Source organism: Berghia stephanieae, chromosome 5 (assembly GCF_034508935.2).
Source record: "Berghia stephanieae isolate SIO BIC M18660-M18661 chromosome 5, UCSD_Bste_1.3, whole genome shotgun sequence".
In the NCBI taxonomy this organism is placed as follows: Eukaryota; Metazoa; Mollusca; class Gastropoda; order Nudibranchia; family Aeolidiidae; genus Berghia; species Berghia stephanieae.
The window spans coordinates 77,880,289-77,907,888 of NC_088364.1; the positions used below are offsets into that span (position 1 = coordinate 77,880,289).

The following is a 27,600-nucleotide window of genomic DNA, read 5'->3' on the forward strand; positions in this document are numbered from 1 at the left end:
AAGTATAGTTTGAAGCACATTTTGATTGGCAAAAAAGTCTATGGCTTATTCTATCCAATACATTTTCGACGCAAAGTTTCTTCTTTTTTTTGTCCCCTTGAAATGCGACAAATCTGAGACTCAATATGACACAAGGGAGAGCATCTCTGTGGCAGATTGTACTCCTAGTCGTGTGTATTCTGTCGTACACTGACAAAAACTTTTTTTTTAATTTTTTTACATTTGGTCAGAAAAAAATTATCATTTCCTGCTGATAACATTTAAAAACGCACAACTAAAAACTTATTTTTGAATTTAAATATTTCAGCAAACTGTGAGATTGTCTTTTAGATTGACAAATTTGTTTCTAAGAGTTACTTTTGTGTTAAAGATCTTAGAAGTTTGTATGAAGAGTGCAAAATAATCAGAAAGAAAATTGATTTCTTTTGGGATGTTTCTTTTACTTGTAGTAGTATCCTTGCATTGAAGCTAACAACATACTTTGGCCACATCAAAAGGCAATATAAAATCTTTGCAAAAAGGGTGTCCGCGAGAGCCAGCAGAGGAGAGAGACGCCAAGGAGTAGGTGGTCCCAAGACTTAGCGGATTTTGGATGGGGAGAACAACCATTGAAGCAGGACGCATGGTACAGATGAAAACCAGAAAGAAGGTCCGTCGGACTGTTTGGGAGGCTGTGTCCAAGATGGATCCGCCTGAAAGAAGACAAAGATGATATATTCTGTTTTGTTGGACATTTTAAACAGTGCATCAAATACTACCAACGTTTTTAGATGGACATGAGGCATTAGTGGGTATATGAGCCATTAATTAGACCATTGTATCGGGGGGGGGGGCGATAATCCAGTGGTGCGTTTTTAAATGTGGTCATTGACCTAGAGTATTTCGATCGATTTAAATGACATCCAACTTGAGAAAAGGCTTAAACCCGAGACCTTTGTAAAACAGCATTGTAGACTTCTGTAAAGTCTTAAATTTAAGATTTTTCCACATGTTGGGTTTTTTTAAAATTGACTTATACATATATTATAAACATGAAGTAGCAAAAGTTTTCTGACCAAAATGCAAAATAAATAGCTTTTTGTCAGTGTAAGGTAATCTTGCCTCAACGTGTAACACAATTCTGCCGCTCTCTGAAAAAGAATTCTTTCAAGATTTTCGTCATAAAACTCGTCCGTCAAATAATATCGATGGCCAGCGGATCAAACCTCTGAAGTCTCAATTTTCACGATCAAACCTCTGAAGTCTCAATTTTCACGATCGGCGGATCAAAGCTCTGAATCCTACATCGAGCTTTGCAAACCATGTTTTATAAAAATTTTGGGCGGATCAGACCTCTTATGACATAACAACGTCATCAGAGGTCTGATCTGCTCAAGCTAAATAAAACATTGTGAGCAAGTCTCGTATGTAAGCTTCAGAGTTTTCATCCACCGATCGTGAAAACCGAGACTTCAGAGGTTTGATCCGCCGACCATCGATATCATATATCGATAAAAATGATCGACATCATGCCAAAACTCTCAAACTGGTGACTTCAACAATGATTATTATTTTGTAAAAAACTGTCAAACCTGGGATATGTTGAAGTCCCGGGTTTGACAGTTTGGACACAAAATGAAAGACATTTTCATCGATCTACATTTGGAGGATGAGTTTTCTGGCCAACATCTTTATAATGTCTTTTTTCAGAGTAGGCCAGAATGAATATTCTGTACTTTCCTAGCGTGTATCATAATGACATTGTTTGACCAGATCTTCCTCATTGCATGACTATTTTGTACTGCTGGAAACTGATCATCAATTGTAATTATATCCGTTAGTATCGATACGTGGTGTTTTGTTGTTGACAAGGAGAGAGTCATTAGATTGTGTCTCGTAGTCAAAGAACATCTAGCGTGGAATGGGGTGACCTAGGTCAGGTAGGGTGACTTAGACCAGCCCCCATATATCCAGTTTGAGAATCATTAAACAGATATGGTAAAATGCATATCATTTGATATATTTTACCCTCTCTCCACAGTTTAGAAAAAGAACATCGGACATGTTATTTCAATATCAAGATATAACTTATAAAGACGGTCTTTAGACCAATTTTTAAATATCTTTATATGATATGTCTTGATATTGAAATAACTTGTCCGATGTTATTCTTCTATAATGGGTAAGGGTAGAATCTTTAAAATAATGTACATTTTACCACATTTTAAACACTGTACAGAGCACGGGCAAAAATTGGGAGAACAGCTGGAAGCATGAAAAAGTGGGGGTTAGCTCAGACGAGCTTGTGTACATGTGGATGCCTAGAGCAAATGATGCATGAAGCACATCCTTAGAGAATGCCAGGATGGGCCGAGTTGCACTGACCATGACCTAAGAGTCTGCTCCACAGATGCTGTGGAGTGGCTTCGGTCGACAAGCTATGATGATGATGACCACATTATAAAAATAATTTTCAATCTAGGGGGCACGTTCAGGACAGACCTTAGACTTAGTCACCACAACTGGCCTCAGTCACCTTATTCCACTGTATAATAGATTTTAGTCACTCTTTTTTATTGAAGATCCTATTGTGAAAGTCGTAGTTGTATCACTAAATTTACTAGAATTATTATTTGAGTATTTATTTCAAAAATATAAGTTTGAGGAATAAGACATATTATTCTGACAAAGTGGGGAGCAAGTACTGGTGTAAGATAGAGATATGAAAAGTGTGTATGAAATAGTACCAGACAAAGCAAGAAAAAAATACACAGAAAAAAACATCCCAAAAATATGTTTTCCCTCAGAGAGACTGAATGATTTGGGATGTTTTTTTGGTTCTTCTATTTTACTTTCTGGCTTTGTTTGGCACAGTTTTATACACACTCTTTCAAATCTTTACAGGACATATCATTGATAAGCAAGGTTTTTGGATGATCTTCATAGATATTTTTCATTTTCATTGCACTTAAAGAACAATTTGAGCATATCATTAAGATTACTTCAAATTACACTTGGACAGAAACATTCGGAAAAAAAAATTCTACGAATCTATGGTATTTATATACAGAATGTTTAAAAAGAAATGCAAACATATAAATAGATATGAGTATTATTTTTTCACAAAAATAATAATAATAATAATAATAATAATAATAATAATAATAATAATACTTTATTGCATCCCAAAAAGGAAATTTTTTGTACAGACGTGTTATAATTTACACATAAGATAAAAATACAATGGAAATAGGATGTATATATATAAAAAAGGAGCAGCTCATAAAAACCTTTTATGTCAAAATAAGTTCTTTGAGATTTACGAGATAACCCTTTAATTCAGATGAATAGCTTCTAGAACTAAGTTTAAAAGAAGATAAAGAAAGTTTTATTCCACTGGCGGTATAAATTGTGTTACGCAAAAGCAGAAATAGGCTAAAAAATGAATTCGTCTGCCTTTGCTTTTTTCTGTCTTTGCATAGCTGTGTTATCTATGTATTCTGTAGAAATGGTGTTACCCTAAAGATGTGTCTTGTTTAAAGGGGTCTATTGCCTTGAATAGCTAATTAAAATGTTTATACGTTTTCCATTTAGAAAAGTAACAGGTAAATGCATATTTTAATCATGAGAAGAATTGAATAATAATAATAATAATAATAGTTGGATTTAGTGCCATCATTCTCTATATTTTACCAGTCCATGGTTTAATTATTACAAAAACAAATCATTTAAACGCGTTTTAATAATATCATGTGTTAACTATTTTTGACAGAAACATCACATATCATATCTTTTAACGCCCAGAACGCATGTGACATAAGAATAACAAGTTTTTTTTTTTTAAAAAACAAGAATTATACTGTATATAGAATGTAAAATAAGCGTCAGTCATTTTAAATGAGACGACATTTTCATGGGTATTTTTTTTCCTCTCCAATTGAAACATTTTGTAAAGTATGTCTAAATTACTCATTAGGGAGATTGCAGTTATAAGCAGTCTTCTGAATTAATGTCCAGTGGTGTGATGTGTGGAAGACAGGAGTTGAAATTTTGCATGACAATCATGCCAATTTTCTCTTAACCTTTCTGTCTCTGTTTATGTTCTTTTGTTTGTCGATGAATGTCAAAAATTTCTTTTAAATATATCGCTATCTGATTTCTGCATCCCCCCCTCCCGCCATTTAACGCCTGATTCGCCCTCCCAGTAAGCTTAAAGCAATATCTACACTTTGAGTTAAAAGCAATGGCATCATGATTACTAAAATAATTATATCTAAGATTATAGACATTCATATTGTTTACAAGCATACACTGTTATCATTTCAGAAATAATTCCACAGGGTCTAAAAGCAAAAATTGTTATCATTGCAGAAGGACTTGCATAGTGTCTAAAAGCAAATAATGTTGTCATATCAAAAATACTTTCATAGTGTCTAAAAGCAACCAATGTTGCCTTATCAGAAATACTTTCATAGTGTCTAAAAGCATACAGCGTTGTCATTTAAGAAAGACTTTCATATTTTCTTAGATCATAAATTGCTGTTATTTAGAAAAGACTTTATATTTTCTAAAAGCATTATAATTTTGTCATTTCAGGATTACTTGCAGCGTTCCAAAGACATATGAAAAGATTCGTTGAGAGCAAGTTTTTCCAACGCAGCATCTTGTGCTGTATTCTCCTGAACACTCTAAGCATGAGCGTGGAATACCACAAGCAGGTAATGCTCGATGACGTAATTTGTATAGCTAAAGCTTTGCCTAAATGTCGTCTTTGTGACAATGCTACAAATATACTCCAATAAGTTATTTGCAAAAACTAAGTAAAAATTTTGTTTTCATAATTTTCTATTGGTTGAACAATGTAAAGTGAACTAAAATCTGACGCTCTACCACCAATAAAATAGCAGAAATAGTTTGTCAATGGTTCAAAAAGTAAGGACAGAATATCATCTCTGTCCACACTTTTTCGACACTTTAAAAAGCTATAACTACTATAATATTTCTGCTAGACCATCAGTTTTTTGTTGTTGATTTTTCTTTTTTATTTCTTTTTTGTTTTTTTTTAATGTTTTATTGTTTCCTTTTTATTATTTATCCCAGATACACTGATGAAAGCAATTCATTGTTTTTTTCCAAAATAATTTATTATTGAAATATTATTATGGCAATCTGTTGACCTTAAATCATCCCTTACATAATATTACGTATCCTTACGTTGTTATTACTTCCTGCAACCAGACCTTGACATCTGTTGCACTTAAATCATTTTTACTTACATGATATCACGTCATCTTACGTTTTCATTCCTAGTTCCTGCAGTCTGACCTGTTGAAATATGTTGACCTTAAAGCTTTACATTATATTACGTCATCGTACGGATTGTTTTTTCTTATCTTCTGCAGCCTGACCTGTTGACCTCGATCCTAGAGTACAGCAATATAGTATTCTGTGTGCTGTTTGGTGCTGAGATGGCCTTCAAGATTTGTGCTTATGGAGTATTTGGTTATATTAGTAATGGGTTCAATGTCTTTGATGGATTTATTGTCATTTTGAGGTACGATCTACATTATGTATTATCATCATAATTTAAAATGCTCTCCATGTGTGCATTAGTTTTGTTCAATTAAAATTAAATAGTTTTTAACTGCACAGGCTAAGTTGTAAAATTGTTCACAGTGTGCTAGTGGAATATATGTTATATTAGCAATTGTTTCAATGTGTTCTACGGTTTCATTGTCATTTTGAGGTACGATATTATCATACATTATTTGTTATCATAATTGAAAATTATTTCCATGTGTGTCTTTGTTTCTAACAATTTAAAGTAAAGAGTTTTGAACATGACAGTTAAATTCGTTTTTCCTGGTAGTTTTGTTTTATGGTTGTTTCATTTTTGTTTTTGTTTTTTGTTTTGGGGTCGTTTTAAAAAATAATTGTTGTTCTTTTTTGTATTTTCTTGGTGGGGGGGGGGTGTTTTTGTTTGTTTGCCTTGTTTGTTTTTGTTTGTTTTTTGTTGTTGTTTTTGTTTTTTGTTTTTGTTTTTTTAAACCATTTTAACATTTGTCTGATTGTATTTTAAACCATTTTCTTCAGTTGTCATCAATTTATTAATTAATTTTAAAACCATTTCTCTTTGTTTACAGTATTGTTGAATTTGCACAAGGAGGTGCAAGTGGGTTGTCTGTTCTTCGTACATTCCGTCTCCTTCGAATCCTTAAGCTTGTCCGCTTCATGCCGGCCCTTAGGCGCCAATTGGTGGTCATGCTTCGGACTATGGATAATGTTGCCACCTTCTTTGCTCTCCTTGTTTTATTCATGTTTATATTTAGGTAAGTTTCCCGTCTGATTATTAACATAATATAATGTAATTTAATGTAACATTTAATTCACACAGTGCAGAATCCACAAATTATACTGAAGCTAATGTGCTAGAAACTGTGGACTGTAAAGAAAGTAAAAAACAAAAATGAATATGACAGCTTCAAAGAAGAACAAAATACGAAACACGGAACGTTTCGGGATCAAAACCTTTCCTCGGCCAACAACAAACACAACAAAACATAAATTGATTATTTAAAAACCCAGATAGACGGTCATAATACTAAAATGTGCACGTCGAGTGTACTGAAAGGACGGGTGCCAGGTTTTCAAGATATATATAGTCTATGTTGATCGACGGAGAACAGAAATTCATTTTTTTTTAATTATCGGCTTGTGCAGTTGAATGTGTTTTACATAAATATCTACGAGTAAAAACGAAACACCGTGGCTCTGTGAATTATTTTTTAATGAAAAGAAAAAAAAGTAGTCCCTCAGAACCATAGGCCATGGAGCCGGAGTTCATCCCGGTTTCTATAGTGTGAAAGGGACAATAGCTATTGCTTGCTACCCTTTGGATAGGACGCTAGTCAGTCGCAAATTACTGTCGGCCAGATCAAATAGACATAGCTACTCAATTACTGTTGGGTGGAGATCAAAAATAGAAAAAAAATCTCGACTATCCTCAGGATTGATTTTGGTGCTCTACCAACTGAAATATCACCACCACCTAGCTTGTTATTTAACTAAGTTTTATTACAGTGAGATGAAACCTATCGAGTAAGTTTTGACTCCATCGTGGACCACTGCACTTCGTGGTAAATAAACATAAATAGACGACAAAGAGCATGATCAAGATAGATCTTTTAAACTCTTCGATGTTGAAAACATACCTTCAGAACTCAGAAATTATATTATGTGCCAGGTACACCGCCGTACAATAAAAACAAAACATGTATCTACAATTTTGACCAGAGAAGTCGTCCTTCAAGAATCGATCGATTAAAATTACCCTCACCTTGGCAAAATAAACGCTCTCAAACTTGGGACTTTGCGAGCTACCATGTTTGAGAGTATTTGCCAAGATGTGGGTTATTGTAGTTGATCGATATTTGAAGGACCGATTTTCTGGCAAAAACTTTTTAAAACGTGGCTGTTTTTTAGATTATGACATTGGAGCAAAATAGTTTTATTGTTATTTTTATGACCACAACGATAGCGGGAACTTTAATGTTTAGTGTGCAAAAGATGATTAGGGGGCAGTAGCGGTGGCTTGGCGGTACGGTCTTTGCTCGTACCCCGGAAGGTACCGAGTTCGATCGACCATCAATGCACTGTGTGACCTTGAGCAAGTCACCTCGCCCTAGCTCAATTTGCGGTGCTGCACCACGGCTGACGCCTGGGTTATTCCGGTCTTACCTTGGAATAGACGCTAGAGACACAGGTCCTCTATGGGATGAATAAAGGGAATTTTTTCTTTTAGTTATTTATTATTAATGAATCACAATTGTTGGGCTGGGACTTTTGAAGTAATTGATAATACAAAGCTGTCTCCCGTAAATCATAGGTAAGTGTTATATAGAATAGAATAGAATAAAACGGATCGGACAGACCTATCAGGAAGTTCTATTTTATTAAGTTGTAAAAGCTATTGAACTCTCTCCTTACCAACTGTAGGAAATTCGTCACATCTATTACGATAGAAACAGGAATTTCTTATACAGATTTGTTTTTTTTTTAAATCAAAACATTTGAAGACAATTATTTTTGTCATTTTTTACAAGAACTTGTTATTTTGTAATACTTCATTTGCTCAACACAGTTATGCATAGCATGTACTTATTACTTTTAAATTTGAGTTTACAAAATCAATTCGTGGGTTGTGTTGGTATGACATTTCGGTAAGAATCTTGGATATGGTCGATAAGGAGAGAGTTGATATGTATTGAATTCTACGCCCATTTTACAATCATTAACTTTAATATGAGTTTTTTTTTTGTAAGTATTGTAGCATGATCAAATATTACAAAATCATTTTAATTAACAAGATTTTAATTTTAGAATTATGTCTTATAATCCCATGTTTTATTATATTGCAATGTCTCACAGTTCTCTTTATTTCAAGAAATACAATTAAATTTAGACCATCATTATTTCTGTTCATCTATTTGTTTATAAACCTCACATCATGTGACTCGTCTGACCTCTAATAAAACAACCTCTGACCTCATTAACTCATCCTGACCCCCAACAGCATTTTAGGTATGAATTTGTTTGGCTGTAAGTTTTGCAAGAAGACTGAGCAAGGCAAGCGTGTATGCGATCGCAAGAACTTTGACTCACTTTTGTGGGCCATTATCACTGTCTTTCAGGTACCATCAGCGGCAATGCCTGTAGATTTTAGTTGCAATTGTTTCTTTGATCCTTTGGTGACCTACTTTCTCATGGCTTGTTTACCAGTGTCATCATGTCGAAGCCAACGCTTCACCCATATTTATTGTCGTCTGCATTACCTCCTGTGTAATGCTCGTCCTTCATTTCCTGATGTAGTCGAGGCTTTTTGCTCCCGTAGTAAACATTCTCTCATTGCTTACAATGAACCATTCCTAGTGAAATGCGTAGCATATAATGAAAATAATATCATTTAAACTGAAGTTTCTAGCATTATAGATCTTTCTTCACGAATATATCATACTGAAATAAATAAAACAGGTTTTAAATATTATTTCGTCTTTGGCACTTTGTTTTAGTTGGGTTATGAGCTGCATTTATCTTCTTTTTTTTTAGCATAATATCTAAATGTTTTGTAATTTGTTGAAATCTTTGATAAAGAAATTAAAACATAAGCTAGTGTTTATATATATATATATATATATATATATATATATATATAAAATATATATATATATATATATTATAAATACAAAACCACGAAATATTGGTGCTCAACTATTTGGTAAAAGGTGCTATTTATAAAGTATATCAAGTATAATTATGATCAACTTCTACAAAATTGTTTCGAGCATTCGCTCCCATCAGGATATGTATATATATATATATATATATATATATATATATATATATATATATATATATATATATATATATATATGTGTGTGTGTGTGTGTGTGTGTGTGTGTGTGTATACAATACATTTTCTTAACTCACTTCTTTTTTTAAATATCTGAGAATGTGACGCTTTTTATATACCAATCGATCAAAAGCTAATTATAAAGCGTAATTGAAATTTGACTTGACCCTAGTAGATAAACTTCTCTCTGTTGATTATTAGTCTACAAAAGTGGACAAAGTAGACAAAAATGGCATAACGTCAATGCTCGAAGCTTATGGGGTGTTTGTATCTCATAAATTATTTCCATTTTATTCAGTAATATACTCGTCAATCGTAAGCTTAGATATGAAGTCAGTAAGAAAAAAATAGATGACAAATATTATTGATATGATATGACAGAGCCACACTATGACAATATTGTTAAGATTTATTCTTTGGGGACCAACCCTCTGATTCATTAATAGCCTATATCTTATACTGCAAAAATCAAAATCAAATATAATACACTATCCACATTGCAATTGTCTTTAAAACACCCTTTCTTGTTTCAGAAAATTAAAATTGTTATTTACATTTTTATTTTCTACTCTAAACGAGTTACTTGTAAAAGTGTTTCCTGACAATGTTTCAGGTGTTTTGACAGCGTGTTGATTTATATATTATGTAGTTATCAGAGGGCTGTTAATTGCCCAAAATTAATCAGATATAAGTGAAAATATTATATAGCTTTTCAAAACTGTTAAACATTTCTATTGAATAAAGAGGCTAAAACAAAGTGCCAATTTATTTTTTTAAAGTTAACATCGCAGTGGATATATGACACCCATACAAACTTAAAATGCCATAACTCAAATCCTAGTACATTTTGAGTGTTTTCTACATTGTCGGTATCTAAATTTTATACTAAGATTTTGACAAAAAGTTTTAACTATTAATTTCTAAAATATTATTTTTTCTTTTGATGGAATCAACTGTATTTATCAAGTATAATAAAAAGGGAAATATAGAATATTGTTAAAGAGAATAAATAAAGCATGTTATCAGCATCTTTGTCGAATGTATTTACTTTGGATGATCGGTTGGTTGTTATAACATCGTACCGTTCGATTCAACTATGTAGATGCATGGTAAGAGATCTCTCTTGTAAACGTCATGGAGATTTCATTGCATCGCTTGCATATCTGTTAGATGGAATAGTTTTGGGCATTTTTGTCAATAGAAATAAATATCTGATATTTTCATTTTAATAATTTTCTGCAATCCTGAAACATTTCCATTTTTAAATAGGTACCAATATCACAGCGGTATTCTCTTGAATACATAACATGATGGTCTTAAATCGATTAGCTAATGATTTTACTTTCACATCCCCTTTTCTTAAACTCCCTCGGTATAAAGTGGTGTATTTGTTTGTTTACATTGGCTATCTTTTATTGCTTTGTAGTATACCCAAATGTTGACTGACGAGTCATCCTCCTTTATTTTCATCCCTCCAAGATTTTGGCTTTCGTTCATTTGTCAGTTTTCAATCACTATGCTTTGAAGCTTACACGACGAGGATCCGTCGGGATTCGTCAAAAATGACATATTATTATCATTATCATTATTATTATTATTATTTACCAATGTCACACGCAATCACTCTCCCACTGCCCTCACCTCCCTCTCAATGGTCCGTTTTAAGCAGCGTTCTCCTCTTCCTGGCTACATGTGATATAATTCCAAAAAATATATATATAAAACCCATCACTCAACTACACACTACACATCTGACCTAATTTCATTCCAAAACCTTTTCATACCCTTCAACCTATGTAGTCTCTCCTCCTGTGTGTTACCGTGTCTGTGACAAATATTCGTTTATTATGGTAAAACAAAACAAATCTGGAGTAAAAAAAAAGCCAAACTATGATCTACTACTACTCTATGCATGCAGTATCCTAGGCATGAACCTATTCGGTGGGGCATTCTGTGAAAAGGAAGACGGCAGCCCGTGCACGTGTAAAGACAGACGAAACGGCTCTATCGTCTGCATATGTGACAGAGCTAATTTTGACAGTTTGGTATGGTCATTTGTCACCGTGTTCCAGGTATATTATGAGAACATTCAACTTGGTAAAAAAAATACACACACAAATGTTGACACGGCTTTTAATCTTTTTTGCACCGAATAATACCCGGTTTGTGTTTTGGTTTTCTTACCCGTTCCTTTAGTTTTTTTTCCTACCACTTTAATTTTAAACAAAATTCCACTTTTTGTATTTCCATTAATATCCTGCAAACATCACAATTGTGTACAAGTATGTTTGGTTTCTTTAAGACAACGCAGACGAAGTATATATCTGTTATAACTTTATCCTCTCTGCACATTTTACACTTTCCAATTTTATAATGACGACACTTTCTAACTTTTAGCAATATTGCATGCTGTGTTAAAAGGTTTGTTAAGGTCTCTCGTAAATATAGTGACAAGAAAAAGCTAACGCTGCATGAACAATTTCTCTGCAAACTGTCTCTTGTGCAATGCAAAAGCATGCTATTAAGCTCACATATTGTTTGATTATAAAAGTACTCTAGTTTTGTATTTTTGGTGAAGCATGTTATAACACTTAGAATGCATTGCATGATTTTTCTCTCTCTCTCTCTCTCTCTCTCTCTCTCTCTCTCTCTCTCTCTCTCTCTCTCTCTCTCTCTCGTTTTCTATATCTCTCCTATCCCTACTCTTTCTTTATCTTTCTCTCTATTTCATGCTTTCTCTGTCCCTTTGATGTCTCTTCTCTCTCTCTCTCTCTCTCTCTCTCTCTATATATATATATATATATATATATATATATATATATATATATATATATATATATATGTATGTATCTATATGTATCTATATATCTATCTATCTATTTGTGTCTGTCTGTCTGCCTATCTATCTATCTATCTATCCCTTTCTCTCTGTCTGTCTCTGGTGTATATAAAATGATCGCCCCTTACATGTTATTCAATTATTATTAAACCACTCGAGCTTTTCTACACCAACAATTTTTCTGTACTAATATTTCTTCCTTACTCTGGAAAAGCCCATATTTAGAAATTTGGCCAGAAAACTCCTCCTTCAAATTATATCAATCGATTTTAATGACTTTTGGCGGATTTTGAGCAAATGTCGTAGGTGAAGGATAAAACTGGCGGATTTTGGCGGATTTCTGGCATAACCTTGGCGGAATTTTTGCAAAAGGCACCTGGCAACACTGACGATCAGCATAGGCGAGTGAGAGGAGTGCTGGGCGTTGTACGTTGTCACATGCCTGGTTGTGTGTTTATGTGTGTCGCAAATCAATACGCTTCAACAGTCGTAACGTCACTTCCCTCCTATTGAAGCATGGTAACTTAGTAACTGGCTCTAAACTATCGGAAAATTGGAGGACGCCCATATGAAATATTTCTCCGACGAGCATAAAAGCGGATCCAGAGGGGAAAAAAAACACTATAAATCGATCATGTTTTGACTTTTACACATTCTGATCACAAGACATATGAAAAGTTCTAGCCAACATGAAGAATAAAAAGTACCGATTTTCTTTGTTTATAACCACAATGGCCGCCGTTGCTGGGCGACGTGACATCAGACTATTGAATTCAATTAGCTTAGCCTTCTCCGTCTCCGTTCTTAGAACTGGAATACCATCTAGTTAATATAATACTTATTTTAAAAATTACTTTTTTTTAACACAATCATTGGCTTGTTTGATGAGGTGAAAAAGAAAAGCAATGAAAAAAAGAAGGTTGATTTTTAAACGCACATTTGGAATTTTCTACCTTTACCAAAACAGGTGTGATTTTGTAAACAGTAAATTTACAGTAAATTCGTTGAATTAGGGTTTGAACTGCCTTGCTCAAGGACAGCCCGTACGCCTGCAGTTGAGGCTCTACGACCCATGCCAGGGAGAAGAATATATTGATCCAATGCATTTAGTTCAGATACTCTATAACGTACCGAGACACAAAACTACGTTTAGCATGGAACGTTTATAGATAGGATGCGCTTGACTAAGAAGCTCACAACATTGCCATCCGGAAGTATAACGGACCAACACACAAAACTCTGTGTAACCATGAACTTTTATAGTCTGGATAATACAGTTAAGTGAGAACTAAATGTGGATGGCAAAAAAACAATAATAAATACCGGAGTGACGTCAACTTTGTTCTATCTATAATGTACCGACACAGAAAACTGCGTTTAGCATGGAATGTTTATAGTCTGATTAATACAACTTAGTGAGAACTACTCAAAACAATGGCTAGCTAAACCCAATAACAAAGAGTTGAGTCACGATAATTTTGATACTTGAATGATTTTTCGCTTTAGTGACGCCATCCTTCCATCTTTCACCATCTTTATCGTCTCATTCATCGCGTTTTGTTGACAAAGGGTAAACCAAAAACGTCCACATCGTCTTCTTCGTGAATAAGATTGAAGTGTCCATCCAATTTGACTGTTGTTATTTATTTCTTCGAGCTTAATACAGCAACGTTTGCATTTACTCCAAAAAGTTACATACTTTAATTTAAGTAATAAATTAGAGATAAATCAACAACAAGATTTTTGTTTGTTTTTGTTTTATTTTATTTTTTTCTGTATTCATTTTGTTTTTGTTTTTTTTAAATGGGGGGGGGGGGGGTTACAAACTATGCAACACATCCTACTATAATTCTACATTATGCATTGAATTTCTGTACATCTATCTTTGAATTTTTTAAACAGTATTTATTGAAATAATATCAATACTAACATTTTCTTATCTCACTTGAAAATAAGTTTTCATTTTTTCACTCTTCTTAAAAATCTTGTTTTATTAAAATTCTGAAACAAAAAAGAAACACGGAATAAAATGATTAAATTAATGTCTATGTTGTAACATGATCATACAATTACTTTTTTCCCTTTTTATAATTTTTTGTCATTTTGATAACTTCTTAATCCAGAGTTTCTACTGTTGGATGAAAATAAATTGCTCTTATTAGAAAATGACAATTGTGCTCTTTTTGTCAAAATGAATTGGGGAAATAAGGTTTTTTCATTTATCTCCTTCATACGAAATTTTATTCAAAAATTCATGAACATATTTTAATATTATTCAATAGGTTTAACTTTCTCTGTGATATTTTTAAAAGATATGTAAACGAATTATGATAAATTTTCAACAAACGATAAATAGCTTTTTTTAATGGAACTAATTACTTATTTGTTACCTATTTTTAAAAGGTTTTTAATGAATCTGGTCCATTTTAAAGCCCTATTACTGATACGATAATATTGATTTGATTTTTAAAATATGTAATATATTATATTGATGGGCGGCGGGACAAACCTCTGAAGTACCGATTTTCACGATCGGCGGATCAAAACTCTGAAGTCTACATACGAGATTTGTGCACCATGTTTTATTTGATTTTTACCGGATGACATCAGAGGTGTGATCTGCCCAAAATAAAATATATAAAGACTTGGTACGCAAAGCTCGTATGTTGATTTCAGGGATTTGTTCCGTCGATCGTGAAAATCGAGACTTCAGAGGTTTGAGCCATCGACCGTCGATGTGTTTTAGAACTGTTTTTGCAATGTACTGATGGCTATGTTAGTTTGATTCCTGCATGAGCTTTGTGTCATTGGCTTGTATTTATACGATTTTAGTCAGATAGACAATAACACAATGTATCTATCGATAGAAATATCATTTATTTTGAAATCGTTTATAAAGACCAAGAGGAAAAAATTATTTGAAATATAAAAAATATTTACAACAAGTTTTATTACAAAGTTATAATATTTTATAATATTTTCTTGCACACAGGTAGTATTATAATTTATAAATCTTAAACGTAGAAAAAAAACAGGGTGTCCCAAAAATGTATGCAACTAAAGAATAATTGTAAGCGTGGCATTTAATAGAATTTAATTATTTCATAACTGTAAAAATATGTATAAGTATAATTTTATTGGGGGGTTTTCTATGTAGTTTAATTACATGTTGAATAATAATTGCTTTTTATTAAATCCTCGCTTACAATCATTTTGAGTATGTATAGATTTTTTGGGACATCTTGTATATGCTGGAACAAAAAAGGCAGTATTATCAGTTTAAATAGAATTATTTTATAATTAGAAGAAGAAAAAATCCCATGTTATATTATGTTCAATTTTTTTATTTTCTTATCACCATAGCAGAATTCAGCTGATAAAAATATTTATCTATATCTAGTTACAAGAATAAATTGACATCACATCATTTGAAAAAGATCTCAACATTTTCTACGACAAACTAAAATCTAATCAATAAATCTTGCTTATTTATGTATTGTTACTAAAGTAACCATTAATGATTTTAAATAGTCTATATTATATTCATATGAATTCTACTTAAATTTTCCCTTTCGCACTAATAGATGCTTCTACAAAACTAACACTTTTTCTCTATTTTTTTTTATTTGCATGTTATAGACAAATCGATGTTAAATTCTTCAATTAATTACGACTAGCTTTCAATTCTAAGATATTTTAATTGATTTTTCAGCTGATAACCTTAAGACATGATAGTCTTGGGTAAAACATTGATATTACCCTCATAATGTATCTCATAATGTGTTAAGGTTATTTTTAGCTTAAATATAGGTACATTCATTAATGTGTTAATCTATCACTGTATTCCATTAATTATATAAGTATTTCTTTTAAAATTCTGTATTATTCATCTAGATAGCATTTCTTTTGTATTTCTTTCTTAGACACCAGGTTTAAAGACATATATTTTATTATATCGCTTATAACAAAAAGTAGATTTTCTGAACATAGAATTGTATTAGCCAAAGTGTACTTATTTGCAGGTCTGATAACCCAAATGGTCATGTTGGGTTCATTGTTGAAATACTATCAAACCAACGCAAAATATTATATTGTCATAACAACATTGTTAAATCAAACCCATGATAGGCTTCAACAGTCGTACGTCACTTCCCTCGTAATGACGCATAGTAACTTAGTAACTGATTCTAAACTTTCGGAACAATGGCGGACGCCCTTATGAAATACTTCTCAGACGAGCATAAAAGTGTATCCAGAGGAGAAAAACATTATAAATCTGATCATGGTTTGACTTTTTATACAGTCTGATCACACGACATGTGAGAAAGTTTTAGTCAGCACGAAGAATAAAAAGTACCGTTTTTCTTTGTTTAGAACCAAGCTGCTCGTTGCTGGGCGGACGTGACATCAAACTATTGAATCCTATTATTGTGTTCAGAGATCAGACCTGCAAATATCTGTGCATTTCATTATATGTAAGCCATTACTTACAATAGGAAATTGGTATAAATTCCCTTAAAAGAACAATATTTATCACATTATAAGATCATTTTTATTGTTATAAAGATGAATACTATTATTAATATCGTTGATTTTGACCTCATGACAGGTACTCACCCAAGAAGATTGGAACACAGTACTCTACAATGGGATGTCTCGTACATCCAACTGGGCCTCCCTATATTTCATTGCCCTCATGACTTTTGGCAATTATGTTCTATTCAATCTGCTCGTCGCCATTTTAGTCGAGGGCTTCTCCACGGAGGTACGTATCTGAAATCATTTAAATTTTATATGTCACTAATCGTATTATGCCGAGATGAAGCGGGTGCTAGTAATTGACAATATAGCCGAAATAGGAAAATTTGGGTGAATTTCAACTCGTTATAACAATAGTGAATGAATGTAATTTTCTTACGTTGAGATAACTCAATGTTCGTATTTCGTATCATTTTTATTATGAATTTATCCTCTTGCTTGATGTAAAAATGCTCAGATTTCCAAATCCACATCTTTGGATCATGAATAAGGTTGAATGTTCTGCTTGTTTTGTTGTTCTTTTTTTCTTTTTTTTTAATTTTGGTGGGCGAATGGTTGTTTTGTTTTGTTTTGTTTTGTGGGGTATTTGTTTTGTTTTGTTAGTTTGTTTTTTTTCTGGGGTTTTATTTTTGTTTTCTTTGTTGTTTTTTTTGGGGGGGGGATGGGGGGGGGGGGGCAGGTAGTAGATATTTAGATTGTATCTATTTTAAAATTAACGTACAGAAAATGTTTTTATTTCTTTCACATACAAAATAATGATCTTTTACTCAGCTTTCTTTCACGACAGGCATGTTGTAACCGAAATATGTCAAAATACAATAGATATTAATATTGTCCATATTCCCTTCCATATTTCTACAGGATGAGGAGAAAAAGAAAGAAAAGATGAAGGAATTAAATGAATTTAGCAAGGACGATGATGACGAGGACGAGGAAAAAGAGAAGCAACGGATTGCTGAGAATAACAATATTGATGATATCCAGAGTACCAAAAGTCGTCTGAACTCTTTAGATCTGGATGTCAAGAATAACAAAGAAAAAGGTGAACATTTCAAATCTCTGTATCCAGTGGTTTGGGAAGCGACTCGCTTAATCATTTACTTACTTTCTTGATTTGGTACTTGCTTTCTTTCTTACTTTCACTTTCTTACTTACTTATTACTTACTCACTTATTTACTTACTTACTTTCTTGATTTGGTACTTGCTTTCTTTCTTACTTTCACTTTCTTACTTACTTATTACTTCCTCACTTATTTACTTACTTACTTTCTTGATTTGGTACTTGATTTCTTTCTTATTTTCACTTTCTTACTTACTTATTACTTACTCACTTATTTACTTACTTATTTTCTTACTTACTTATTTGTTACATACTTATTTACTTACTTACTTTCTCACTGACTTACGTTCTTGTCTACTTACTTGCTTACTAACTTAGTTACTTACGTACTTATGTATTTCCTTACTTATTATCTTACGTACGTACTTATTTATTTACTTACTTGTTATCTTACTTACGTACGTACTTATATATTTACTTAATTACTATCTTACTTACGTACATACTTACTTGTGTACGTACTTACTACCTTACTTACGTACGTACTTATTTATTTAATTACTTACTATCCTACTTACGTACTTATTTATTTACTTACTTTCTTACTTATTTACGTACTTATTTACTTACTTACTTAAAATCTTACTTAATTTCTTTCTTGCGTACTTACTTTCTAACTTACTTAGTTTCTTACTTATTAACTGTCTAACTTACTTACGTTATTACTCACTTACTTACTTACTTCTTTCCTACTTCATCCTCTTTGTGTAGCATGTTGCTGGTGCAGATTGTATGGTCATGATATTATAATGTCCCAAAATGTCCTTCATGTTGTCATGCCATCAATTTTTACAATCTTACTTAATTTCTTTCCTGCGTACTTACTTTCTAACTTACTTAGTTTCTTACTTATTAACTGTCTAACTTACTTTACTTACTTACTTACTTACTTCTTTCCTACGTAATCCTCTTTGTGTAGCATGTTGCTGGTGCAGATTGTATGGCCATAATATTATATAAAATGTAGCAATGACTATGAAAAATGTTTTTCTCTTTTTGAGGAAAAAATTTGTCTAAAATCAAAGCCCTATCTCCACTGAGTAAAAATGTTTTTGAATTTTGAAAATCCATTCATAAATAAACAAGTTATGCAGTTTCAAAGGTGTCATTTATTTGGATGACCCGCAAAGAGGGAAAAAACGCGAAAATATGGGACGCTTTTTCGGCATTTTTTTTTTCGATCTTTGGTTGTTTCTTACGTAATAAGTGGATTGAAAGATTGAAACTTGAAGAGCAAATTAGGATGGTGTTTTGTAAAATACGGGAAAAGTACTCGTCATATTCATATGAAATTTTACAACCAAAAAGAAGAAATGTTCATGTATACCTTGTCAGCGACAAAACCTCCACGCCCGGTAGTTTTAGAAATATTTTACTCCAAAGAGTAAAAATCTATTTTTAACGGTCTTCTGGTAATCGTACGAGTTTTGTCGCTTGGCATAATCTAAAATGACATTTTTTCTAACTGTGTGCCAACTTTCAGTCAAATTCATCGATAAACAGCGTCGTAATTAATTTTTTAAAATAGCATATACGAAACGGCTTCGTCCCATATTTTGACGCGAATTCGGGCACTTCGTGAGCGAAAAAGAGGCCCAAAGATTTGTGCGGGGTAGTCATTGCTATAAAATGTCCCAAAAGGTCCTTCATGTTATCATGCAATCAATTCCGTGGTCTTGCCCCCTTTTCATGGAATCTCATGTTGTAGATTTTTAGGGCAAGGTATTTGAATACATTCAGGTCAGATATCCAAAACATTTGAATTGTTGGAGTTTTTCTATACTGTAATGCTGGAATCACTCAATCGTTTTGTAACTCCAAATAATGAAAAACAGACTTATGCATTTTCTCAATGACTTTCGCTTCTTAAAAAAACATAAATTGAGCTTTTATATAGTGCGATATCCACTAAACGTGTTCAGAGCGCTTTACAAAGGGTCCCTGACCAACAGCAATATGTAACATATAGAACGAGACATGACGCTGTTAGGCGATATTAGATTTTTTCCGACAGAGACAACGCTATCAACGGCCGGGTACTTATTTTACACCTGGATACGATGAGATAAATTGAGTAAAGAGCTTTTGAAAAGGACTCAACTATGCTCCGAGCGAGGCTCGAACCCAGGACCTTCTGATCCGAAAGCGAGCGTCATACCACTAGACCACTAAGCCGCACTATGAATTATATATCAACTGACTCCATCCCCTACATACCGCGACGTTTGGGGTTTTTTTCATTACAGAGAAAAAGATGTTAGCACTTCCACCTGTGACTGTAAACACCAAATACGAAAGTCCTCCTCAAGCTCCGCCCCCCACTGATGGACCTCTGAACCCGCCAATCATCACGCATACAGCAGCCACGCCCATGGCAACGCCACAGGGGTCACCGAATGAAAACGCCATCAAGGACACCAACCACAAGCTCTCGGTTACTATGAAGAAAAGTGCTCTTAAGTCAACCCTGTCTGTTGACTCAGAAAAATCTGTAAGTTGAGCTTTAATATAGAACAACATCCACTAAAGGGGACCCTGGTCAACAGGAACACTTAACATGTTTGACGAGACATGACGCCTGTTAGGCGATATTACAATTTTTTTCCCAAAAGAAACAATGCTGTTAACGACCAGGTACTCATTTTACACCTGAGTTTACGGTGAAAGAATGTGGGTATAGCTCCTTTTTCGAGGATTCAACTATGAGCCAAGCGAGGCTCAAGCCCAGGATCTTTCAATCCGAAAGCGAGTGTCATACCACAAGACCACATAGCCGCACAATTCAACTGTAAGCTCAACACGATTAACACTTTCCTCACCGACCATTTTTTAGTATTTTTCCCGAAACGTCATCCTACAAATATTGATTTTTAAAATCAAATCTAAAGGCATGCTAAACATAATTTTGTTTGCAATATAGATAGTATGCGCTTGGCTAAGAAGCTCATAACATTGCCATCCGGAAGTATATCGAACCAACACACAAAACTGTGTGTAACCTTAAACGTTTATAGTCAGGTTAATACAGTTCAGTGAGCATTACTCATAAACGCGGATGGCAAAAAACAATAACAAAGACCTGAGTGACGTCATCTTCGAACTATCTATATGTGACCCATCGTCTCAAAACGGTATTATGTCGGAACGAACCAGATGCTTAAAAGCCGAATTAAATGCCAAACTGGTCCAAAATATAAATTGTATGCATTAGCACCCTAAAATATGGTATCCATTCTCCTCAATAAAACATGCAAACTCAACACAAGTCTGATATTTCTGGCTATAAATTCAATTTTCAACATCTTAACCAACCTGACTTAATACCGCTTTGAGGCGAAGGGTCACATATGCTCTACAAAACAACATTTTAAATTCTTATAAATTGAACAAAGATTTTTCTCCAAATTTTGTGATGTATGAAACAGATCTGAATAAGAAAAATGTTTATTGTATCTTAATAAATGTGACAATCTAGTCTCCTGTAATTGGTAAAGAGAGAGTTCTTGAATACATATCAACTTTCAAGGTTGATGTTCTCACAAGAATAGACACACAGCAATTCAAAATTTTCGTTCTTTGATCTCGACAACAAAAGCATAAGATAATGGCTTTGATAATTATTGTCAAGATCCAGGGATAAAACATACCTCTGAATCACAGTTCTTTAGCTAATTCTTGTGTCGTTTGAGCTTCAGACAGCTACTTCTTATTTCTGTCTTTGATAGTCAGTAATAAACGTGTATTAAAATTCCGCATTAAAAATTGCGCCCTTCGGCGCAGCATCGTGAGATTCCGTCGTCTAGGCATTCCATGAAAGAATATAGATAATCCATCAATCAAACGTCTGATGTCAACAGGAATCACCCATGTTGTCACAGTGAGATGCCCATTGCCTAGACATTCCATGAAGGAATATAGATAATCCATCTATCAAACGTCTGATGTCAACAGGACTCACCCATGTTGTCACAGTGAGATGCCCATCGCCTGGGCATTCCATGAATGAATATAGATAATCCATCAAACAGGATGTCTGATATCAACAGGAATCACCCATGTTGTCACAGTGAGATGCCCATTGCCTAGACATTCCATGAAGGAATATAGATAATCCATCAATCAAACGTCTGATGTCAACAGGAATCACCCATGTTGACACAGTGAGATGCCCATCGCCTGGGCATTCCATGAATGAATATAGATAATCCATCTATCAAACGTCTGATGTCAACAGGACTCACCCATGTTGTCACAGTGAGATGCCCATCGCCTGGGCATTCCATGAATGAATATAGATAATCCATCAAACAGGATGTCTGATATCAACAGGAATCACCCATGTTGTCACAGTGAGATGCCCATTGCCTAGACATTCCATGAAGGAATATAGATAATCCATCAATCAAACGTCTGATGTCAACAGGAATCACCCATGTTGTCACAGTGAGATGCCCATCGCCTGGGCATTCCATGAATGAATATAGATAATCCATCAAACAGGATGTCTGATATCAACAGGAATCACCCATGTTGTCACAGTGAGATGCCCATTGCCTAGGCATTCAATGAAGGAATATAGATAATCCATCAATCAAACGTGTTGTCCAAAGTGAGCAAATTGGGGGTTGATAGTTTTGTCCAGGAAAAAAACGAAAGTGCCTTAAGAGGGTCTCGAACCGAGGACCTTCCTGGTCACAGTTTAACTTATAATATATAATATTCCACTTGCCTTTTACAAATCAGTGCAATTTTCTTACTGTTGAGAGATACGTGCAACTATTTACATCGGGGCAACCTTTTTCCACTTTCATTTGCAGATCGGGGTCAATATCAGAGCCGGGTCTCCGCGACCTTCACCTTGCACACATCGACCCAATGGAAGAGGCAGTTACCATCACCAAAGGACAGCCAGCTGGCGTCTGCGAAACAGACGGGGACAAGGCGGTGACAAGACGAGCCTGGTGGTTGACAGTATGTCGGACAGTGCGGAAGATGGGGATGATGAAGTCTTTTCTTCGACACATTCTCAGTCTCCAACCTATTCTGCTGGGACACCACGAGCTCCAAGTGTCAACACACATGGGTAAGTAGTGCCTTTTAGTGTTGAGTGTTTGTTCGATCGCAGCTCGAGCAGAAAGCTACGAATCATTATTCGGACGATATCAAGCAGACATCAGCAGTAAAATAAGTCTTTAGAATAATTTCAGACGATACCAAATCAAATTGTCCGATACCACACGCCAGCGTTTGTACACTGAGTTCGAGCGAAAAATGATTCGATTAAGGTGATGGAGTTTTTTTTTAAGTATTCGCAACACTCATTGACTTTAAGACGTTAGTGATGATGTCACGTGGCCATCGGGCAATCTTGATCTGAACCGGCTACAATTTATGTGTCAAACGAGATGCTGTTTTTTTGTTTGTTTGTGTTATTGTTTTGTTGGTTTGTTTTTGTTGTTGTTGTTGTTTTGTTTTGTTGTGGGAGGGGGGTTGTTGTTTGTTTGTTGTTTTTTGTTTGTTTGTTGTTTTTGTTTATGTTTTTTTTTTGTTTTTTGTTTTTTTTTTGGTTTTGTTTTTTTTTTTTTTTTTTTTTTTTTTGGGGGGGGGGGGGGGGGGTTCCAAACAGAACATTGCTTAATGCCGTCACCTTCCGTTTATTCGCGGCGGACGGGATAATCGAGCAGTTCGTTTACCATCTGACACAAGACGAGTGTCTTTCGCCGTTTTGGTCTTTAAACAAATAGAAATACTACCTAATAGTTGAGAGAAACGCAAAAAACTTCATGACAGTTTTGTAAAAGATAGAAAGCTATAGGGTGGCCAAACGTGTTTGGCATTTGCATATTACCAGTTAACTGCTGTACTCTGGAAAGAGAATTTAGAAAATATAACCAGAAAAACTCATTCTTCAAATATCAATCGATCTAAATCACCCTCGTTTTGACAAAAAACAGCAAACCTGGTATCTCCTGCTGTTCCAGGTTTTGTAGTTTTTGCCAGATGAAAGTCATTTAAATTGATCGATATTTGACGGACGAGTTTTCTGGTCAAATTTTTAATACGTGTCTTTCCAGAGTACAATAGTTAACTGGGTAATCATATGAATCTGGCATAGTAAAGAATGAATCAACACCAAGCGACGTGTACATATATGCAGGTCTGACATCCGAATCCACTTATGGGCCTAGTTTAACATTGTGGTCATGGACAATATTTTGCATCTTTTCTTTTTTACATTTTCATTACAACAATGAGCCCATAAGGAATTGGGTTATCAGACCTGCAATTAAGTGCATGTCAACAGCAAGGGTTTAAGTTTTGGGCACACAGTTTTGCCAGGTAATCAGGGATACACAGTTGTGTGGTTAAAACCTCCAAAGATAACTCCTAATCTAAGCTATTGTTTTATACATGATCAAGGGAGATTACCCTAATGTTGGCTTAACGGCCATAGCAACATTATTTATTATAGACCAGTAGTACTGTGACATGCTGCATGAATCGATTAATTGACTCCATGATAAATTATCATTTTAAAGGCACGTTGATCCAAATTGCTAAAGATTGCTACTTCTAAACCATGATATCTTATACTATGTATCCATTATAACTGCAGCCATAACTGTTTTCATTAAAAGAGCGATGTGACTTCGTCTTGGATGAGCTCAAGTCGCATCGCTTTAATTAATGTACTGCTGAAAACTGTCAGGTACGATGTCAAGTTATAATAAAGTCGAGAACAGTCTGAACAGAGTTAATATATGCAATAAGGTTTACTGTGTTCGGAAAAGGAAATTATTGCAATTTATCTTTTTCTTCATTTCAAATTTTTATGATAAACATTTTTGTATACTACAGCCATGTCTTTTGTAGTTTTAAAATAATTGAATATTATCTTTGATTTCCATCACAGCCATTCTGTAACATATGTGTTCAGGTACACATCTCTATATAGTAATGATGTTTTAGAAGTTTATTGTGTGTACATGTGTGTCACATCCCTATATCCAACCATACACTGACATAACTGAATTTCACATTTTAATCAGAAAGAATGAAATTTCATACATAATAAGGACCCATCGAAATTATCCAAACTTGTCCAAAAAAAATATTCCACCAAAGACCTCAGAAAAGTCTGCAAATTCTCCAGTTCAAAGTGATACTAAACTGCTACAAGCTGTGGGCTGTAACAAGTAATAAACAAAAATGAATATGACAGCTTCAACAAAAAGAACAAAATACCAATTACATAACGTTTCGCGCTCGAAACCCTTCTTCAGCCAACAATAAAATACAATGAAAATATAAATACATTACTAAAACAAACAACAGATCTAATGCAGAGAAATATCCATTCCAAGATTTTTATTCAGAAAGGATGTCTTTGGTCCTGTTGTTAAATACTTTTTTTGTTTAATGCTTTTCAAATTCCACATCAAGGGAGATTACAATAAAGTGTCCAGTTTAAGAATCTTGGACGCGTCGGGGAAGTCATATTAATTCATTTTTCTGATCAAAATGTATAAAGTGTTTTGTCATTGTAGGTAAATCTGTCTATTCGTTGTTGTAAAGTATTGTTTTGTTGGATTATATCATGCAATTGGTGACGATTTTCTTCATATCTATGAAGTCAGAAAAATGTAACTACTGAAAATTTAATATATGTCATCCTTTTTTAGTGAGTGGAGGGAGGGGGGACAAAAAAATAAAACATCAAAATATAACGACAAAAATGGTTATAGTAGATAGAAATCTGGAAAAGTTCTCAGACTTAAATTTTTCGTTTTTACCATAATTGTATTTGGTAATAATTTATCCATATCAATCTTTTGAAATTTTAAAAGGACAATTAAAGTCGCTGTCAATCTTGATAAGAAAATGTATATTTGACAATTGTCCGATTGTAAATATTTTTCCGACCCCCTGTCTTGCCAGCAGTGGTTGGATAGCTGGAGCTGTTGGATCTTGCGTAAAGTACTTTGAGGTAGACTCGCGTCCTATCCAAAGGGTGGCAAATAATTGCCATTTTCCGTTTCACAATATGAAGACCGGGATATACTCCAGTTCTATAGGCTTAATGGCTCTATAAGACTAAGACAGAAGGAACTACTTGCATGATGTAATCCATTTTTTCTTAATTTGATAATTTTGAATTGTGTTTTTTATGAGGTCTAGAGATGTGTTGGTCCTTTTTTTCATTTTTCGATTCCTACGGGTTTTGTTTTTAGTTAGTTATAATAATTCATGTGATAGAAATGTGTTGTGTTGTTGTTTTAAACATAACATATTTAATATTTGAAAACATACTTAAATAAGCTGTGATCCAAGTTATTAGAGAGGTTTAGAAGACCAAACGTATCACGCACCACGTATAACGTAAAAATCACATGATCATTCTCATTATGCTAAAAGTAGTGCCGCTATGTGATTTTTATATGAGTCTTAGAAATGTATACTTTCTGACACACATCCAATAAAAATCATACGATTTTTATATGAGTCACGGAAATGTGTACTTTGTGACATTCGATGAAATATCGTGCAGTGGCACTATTTTTACGCGTAATGAGAATTATCATGTGATTGATACGTTATACGTTATGCGTGATGAGTTTTACATACGATCAGTTAAACCACTCTATTGTCGTAAACTCTATGACATAATTATACATAATCCTAAATAGCGATGTTGTAACACTTTTACACCTAATCTAAATAAACTTTAATTTAGTTGTTTGAGTGAACAAGACAATTGAATATGGATTGCTTTTTTAAAAATTCCTTTTGACTATAATTTTGTTTCTAAATTAATTGCTGTGCTAAGTTGAATTAAAACTACGAATTAAATCAAATTAAAACATTTTTCTTTTTGGATATATAATGCCGCTTGTTTCCAAAAATGTTGCTCTGTAGATTTATTGTGATTATTTTTAGAATCAACGTTTAAATGTTAAAGGAGTCAAATATATTTTTATGATTTTCGAATATTGTTTAATGCTAGTCTATTTATGAAAGACATTTTATTCTAAGATTGTATATCAACATCTCAAGACTATTTAAGTTTTGAACTAAAATTGCCAAAGATCTGAACAAGTGTGTATAAAACCATGTCAGACAGAGCAAGAAAGAAAATGCAAGAAAAAAAATTTACCTTTTATACAGCGCGATATCCACTTAATATGCTCAAAGCGCTTTACAAGGGGTCCCTGACCAACAGCAACATATAACAGGTAAAACGAAAAATGACGCCTGTTAGGCGATATTACAAAAAGAATTCCGACAAAGACAACGCTGTTAACGGCCAGGTACTCATTTTACACCTGAGTACGGTGAGAGAATGCGAGTAAAGAGCCTTTTCCAAGGACTCAACTATGCGCCGAGCGAGGCTCGAAATCAGGACCTTCCGATCCGAAAGCCAGTGTCATACCACTAGACCACATAGCCGCACGAGAGCAAAAAAACCTCCCACAAAATCAGTCTGAATGGGTTGGGGTTTTTCTTTTCTTGTAAGGCTGATTGTTTGGAATCGTATTATTTTTTCTTGTATTTTTCTTTCTAGCTTTGTCTGGCCTTGTTTCTTACATACTTCTTCAGATCACTATCCTACACCAGTTCTTGTTCCCTATTTCCTCATTTTGATTATAACTAAAGAGACCACTTTCTATTTACACGTATCAAGAAGCAATATCACATTTGAAGTTTATTAAGGT

The 27,600-nt window shown here is 33.8% G+C and overlaps 1 protein-coding gene across 2 annotated transcripts in view; it reads left to right on the top strand.

The window, feature by feature from the left end:
• Positions 1–27,600, top strand: part of LOC144973645 (voltage-dependent T-type calcium channel subunit alpha-1G-like) — a 388,470-nt gene that overhangs the window by 320,530 nt on the left and 40,340 nt on the right. For both annotated transcript variants that reach the window (XM_078916353.1, XM_078916355.1), the window contains exons 11-19: positions 4,576–4,697; positions 5,382–5,533; positions 6,123–6,308; positions 11,307–11,460; positions 16,837–16,992; positions 17,628–17,808; positions 20,134–20,378; positions 22,705–22,970; positions 24,801–24,824. In XM_078916353.1, the coding sequence (XP_078772479.1) occupies positions 4,576–4,697; positions 5,382–5,533; positions 6,123–6,308; positions 11,307–11,460; positions 16,837–16,992; positions 17,628–17,808; positions 20,134–20,378; positions 22,705–22,970; positions 24,801–24,824 (1,486 nt within the window). The remainder of the gene's footprint in view (positions 1–4,575; positions 4,698–5,381; positions 5,534–6,122; positions 6,309–11,306; positions 11,461–16,836; positions 16,993–17,627; positions 17,809–20,133; positions 20,379–22,704; positions 22,971–24,800; positions 24,825–27,600) is intronic.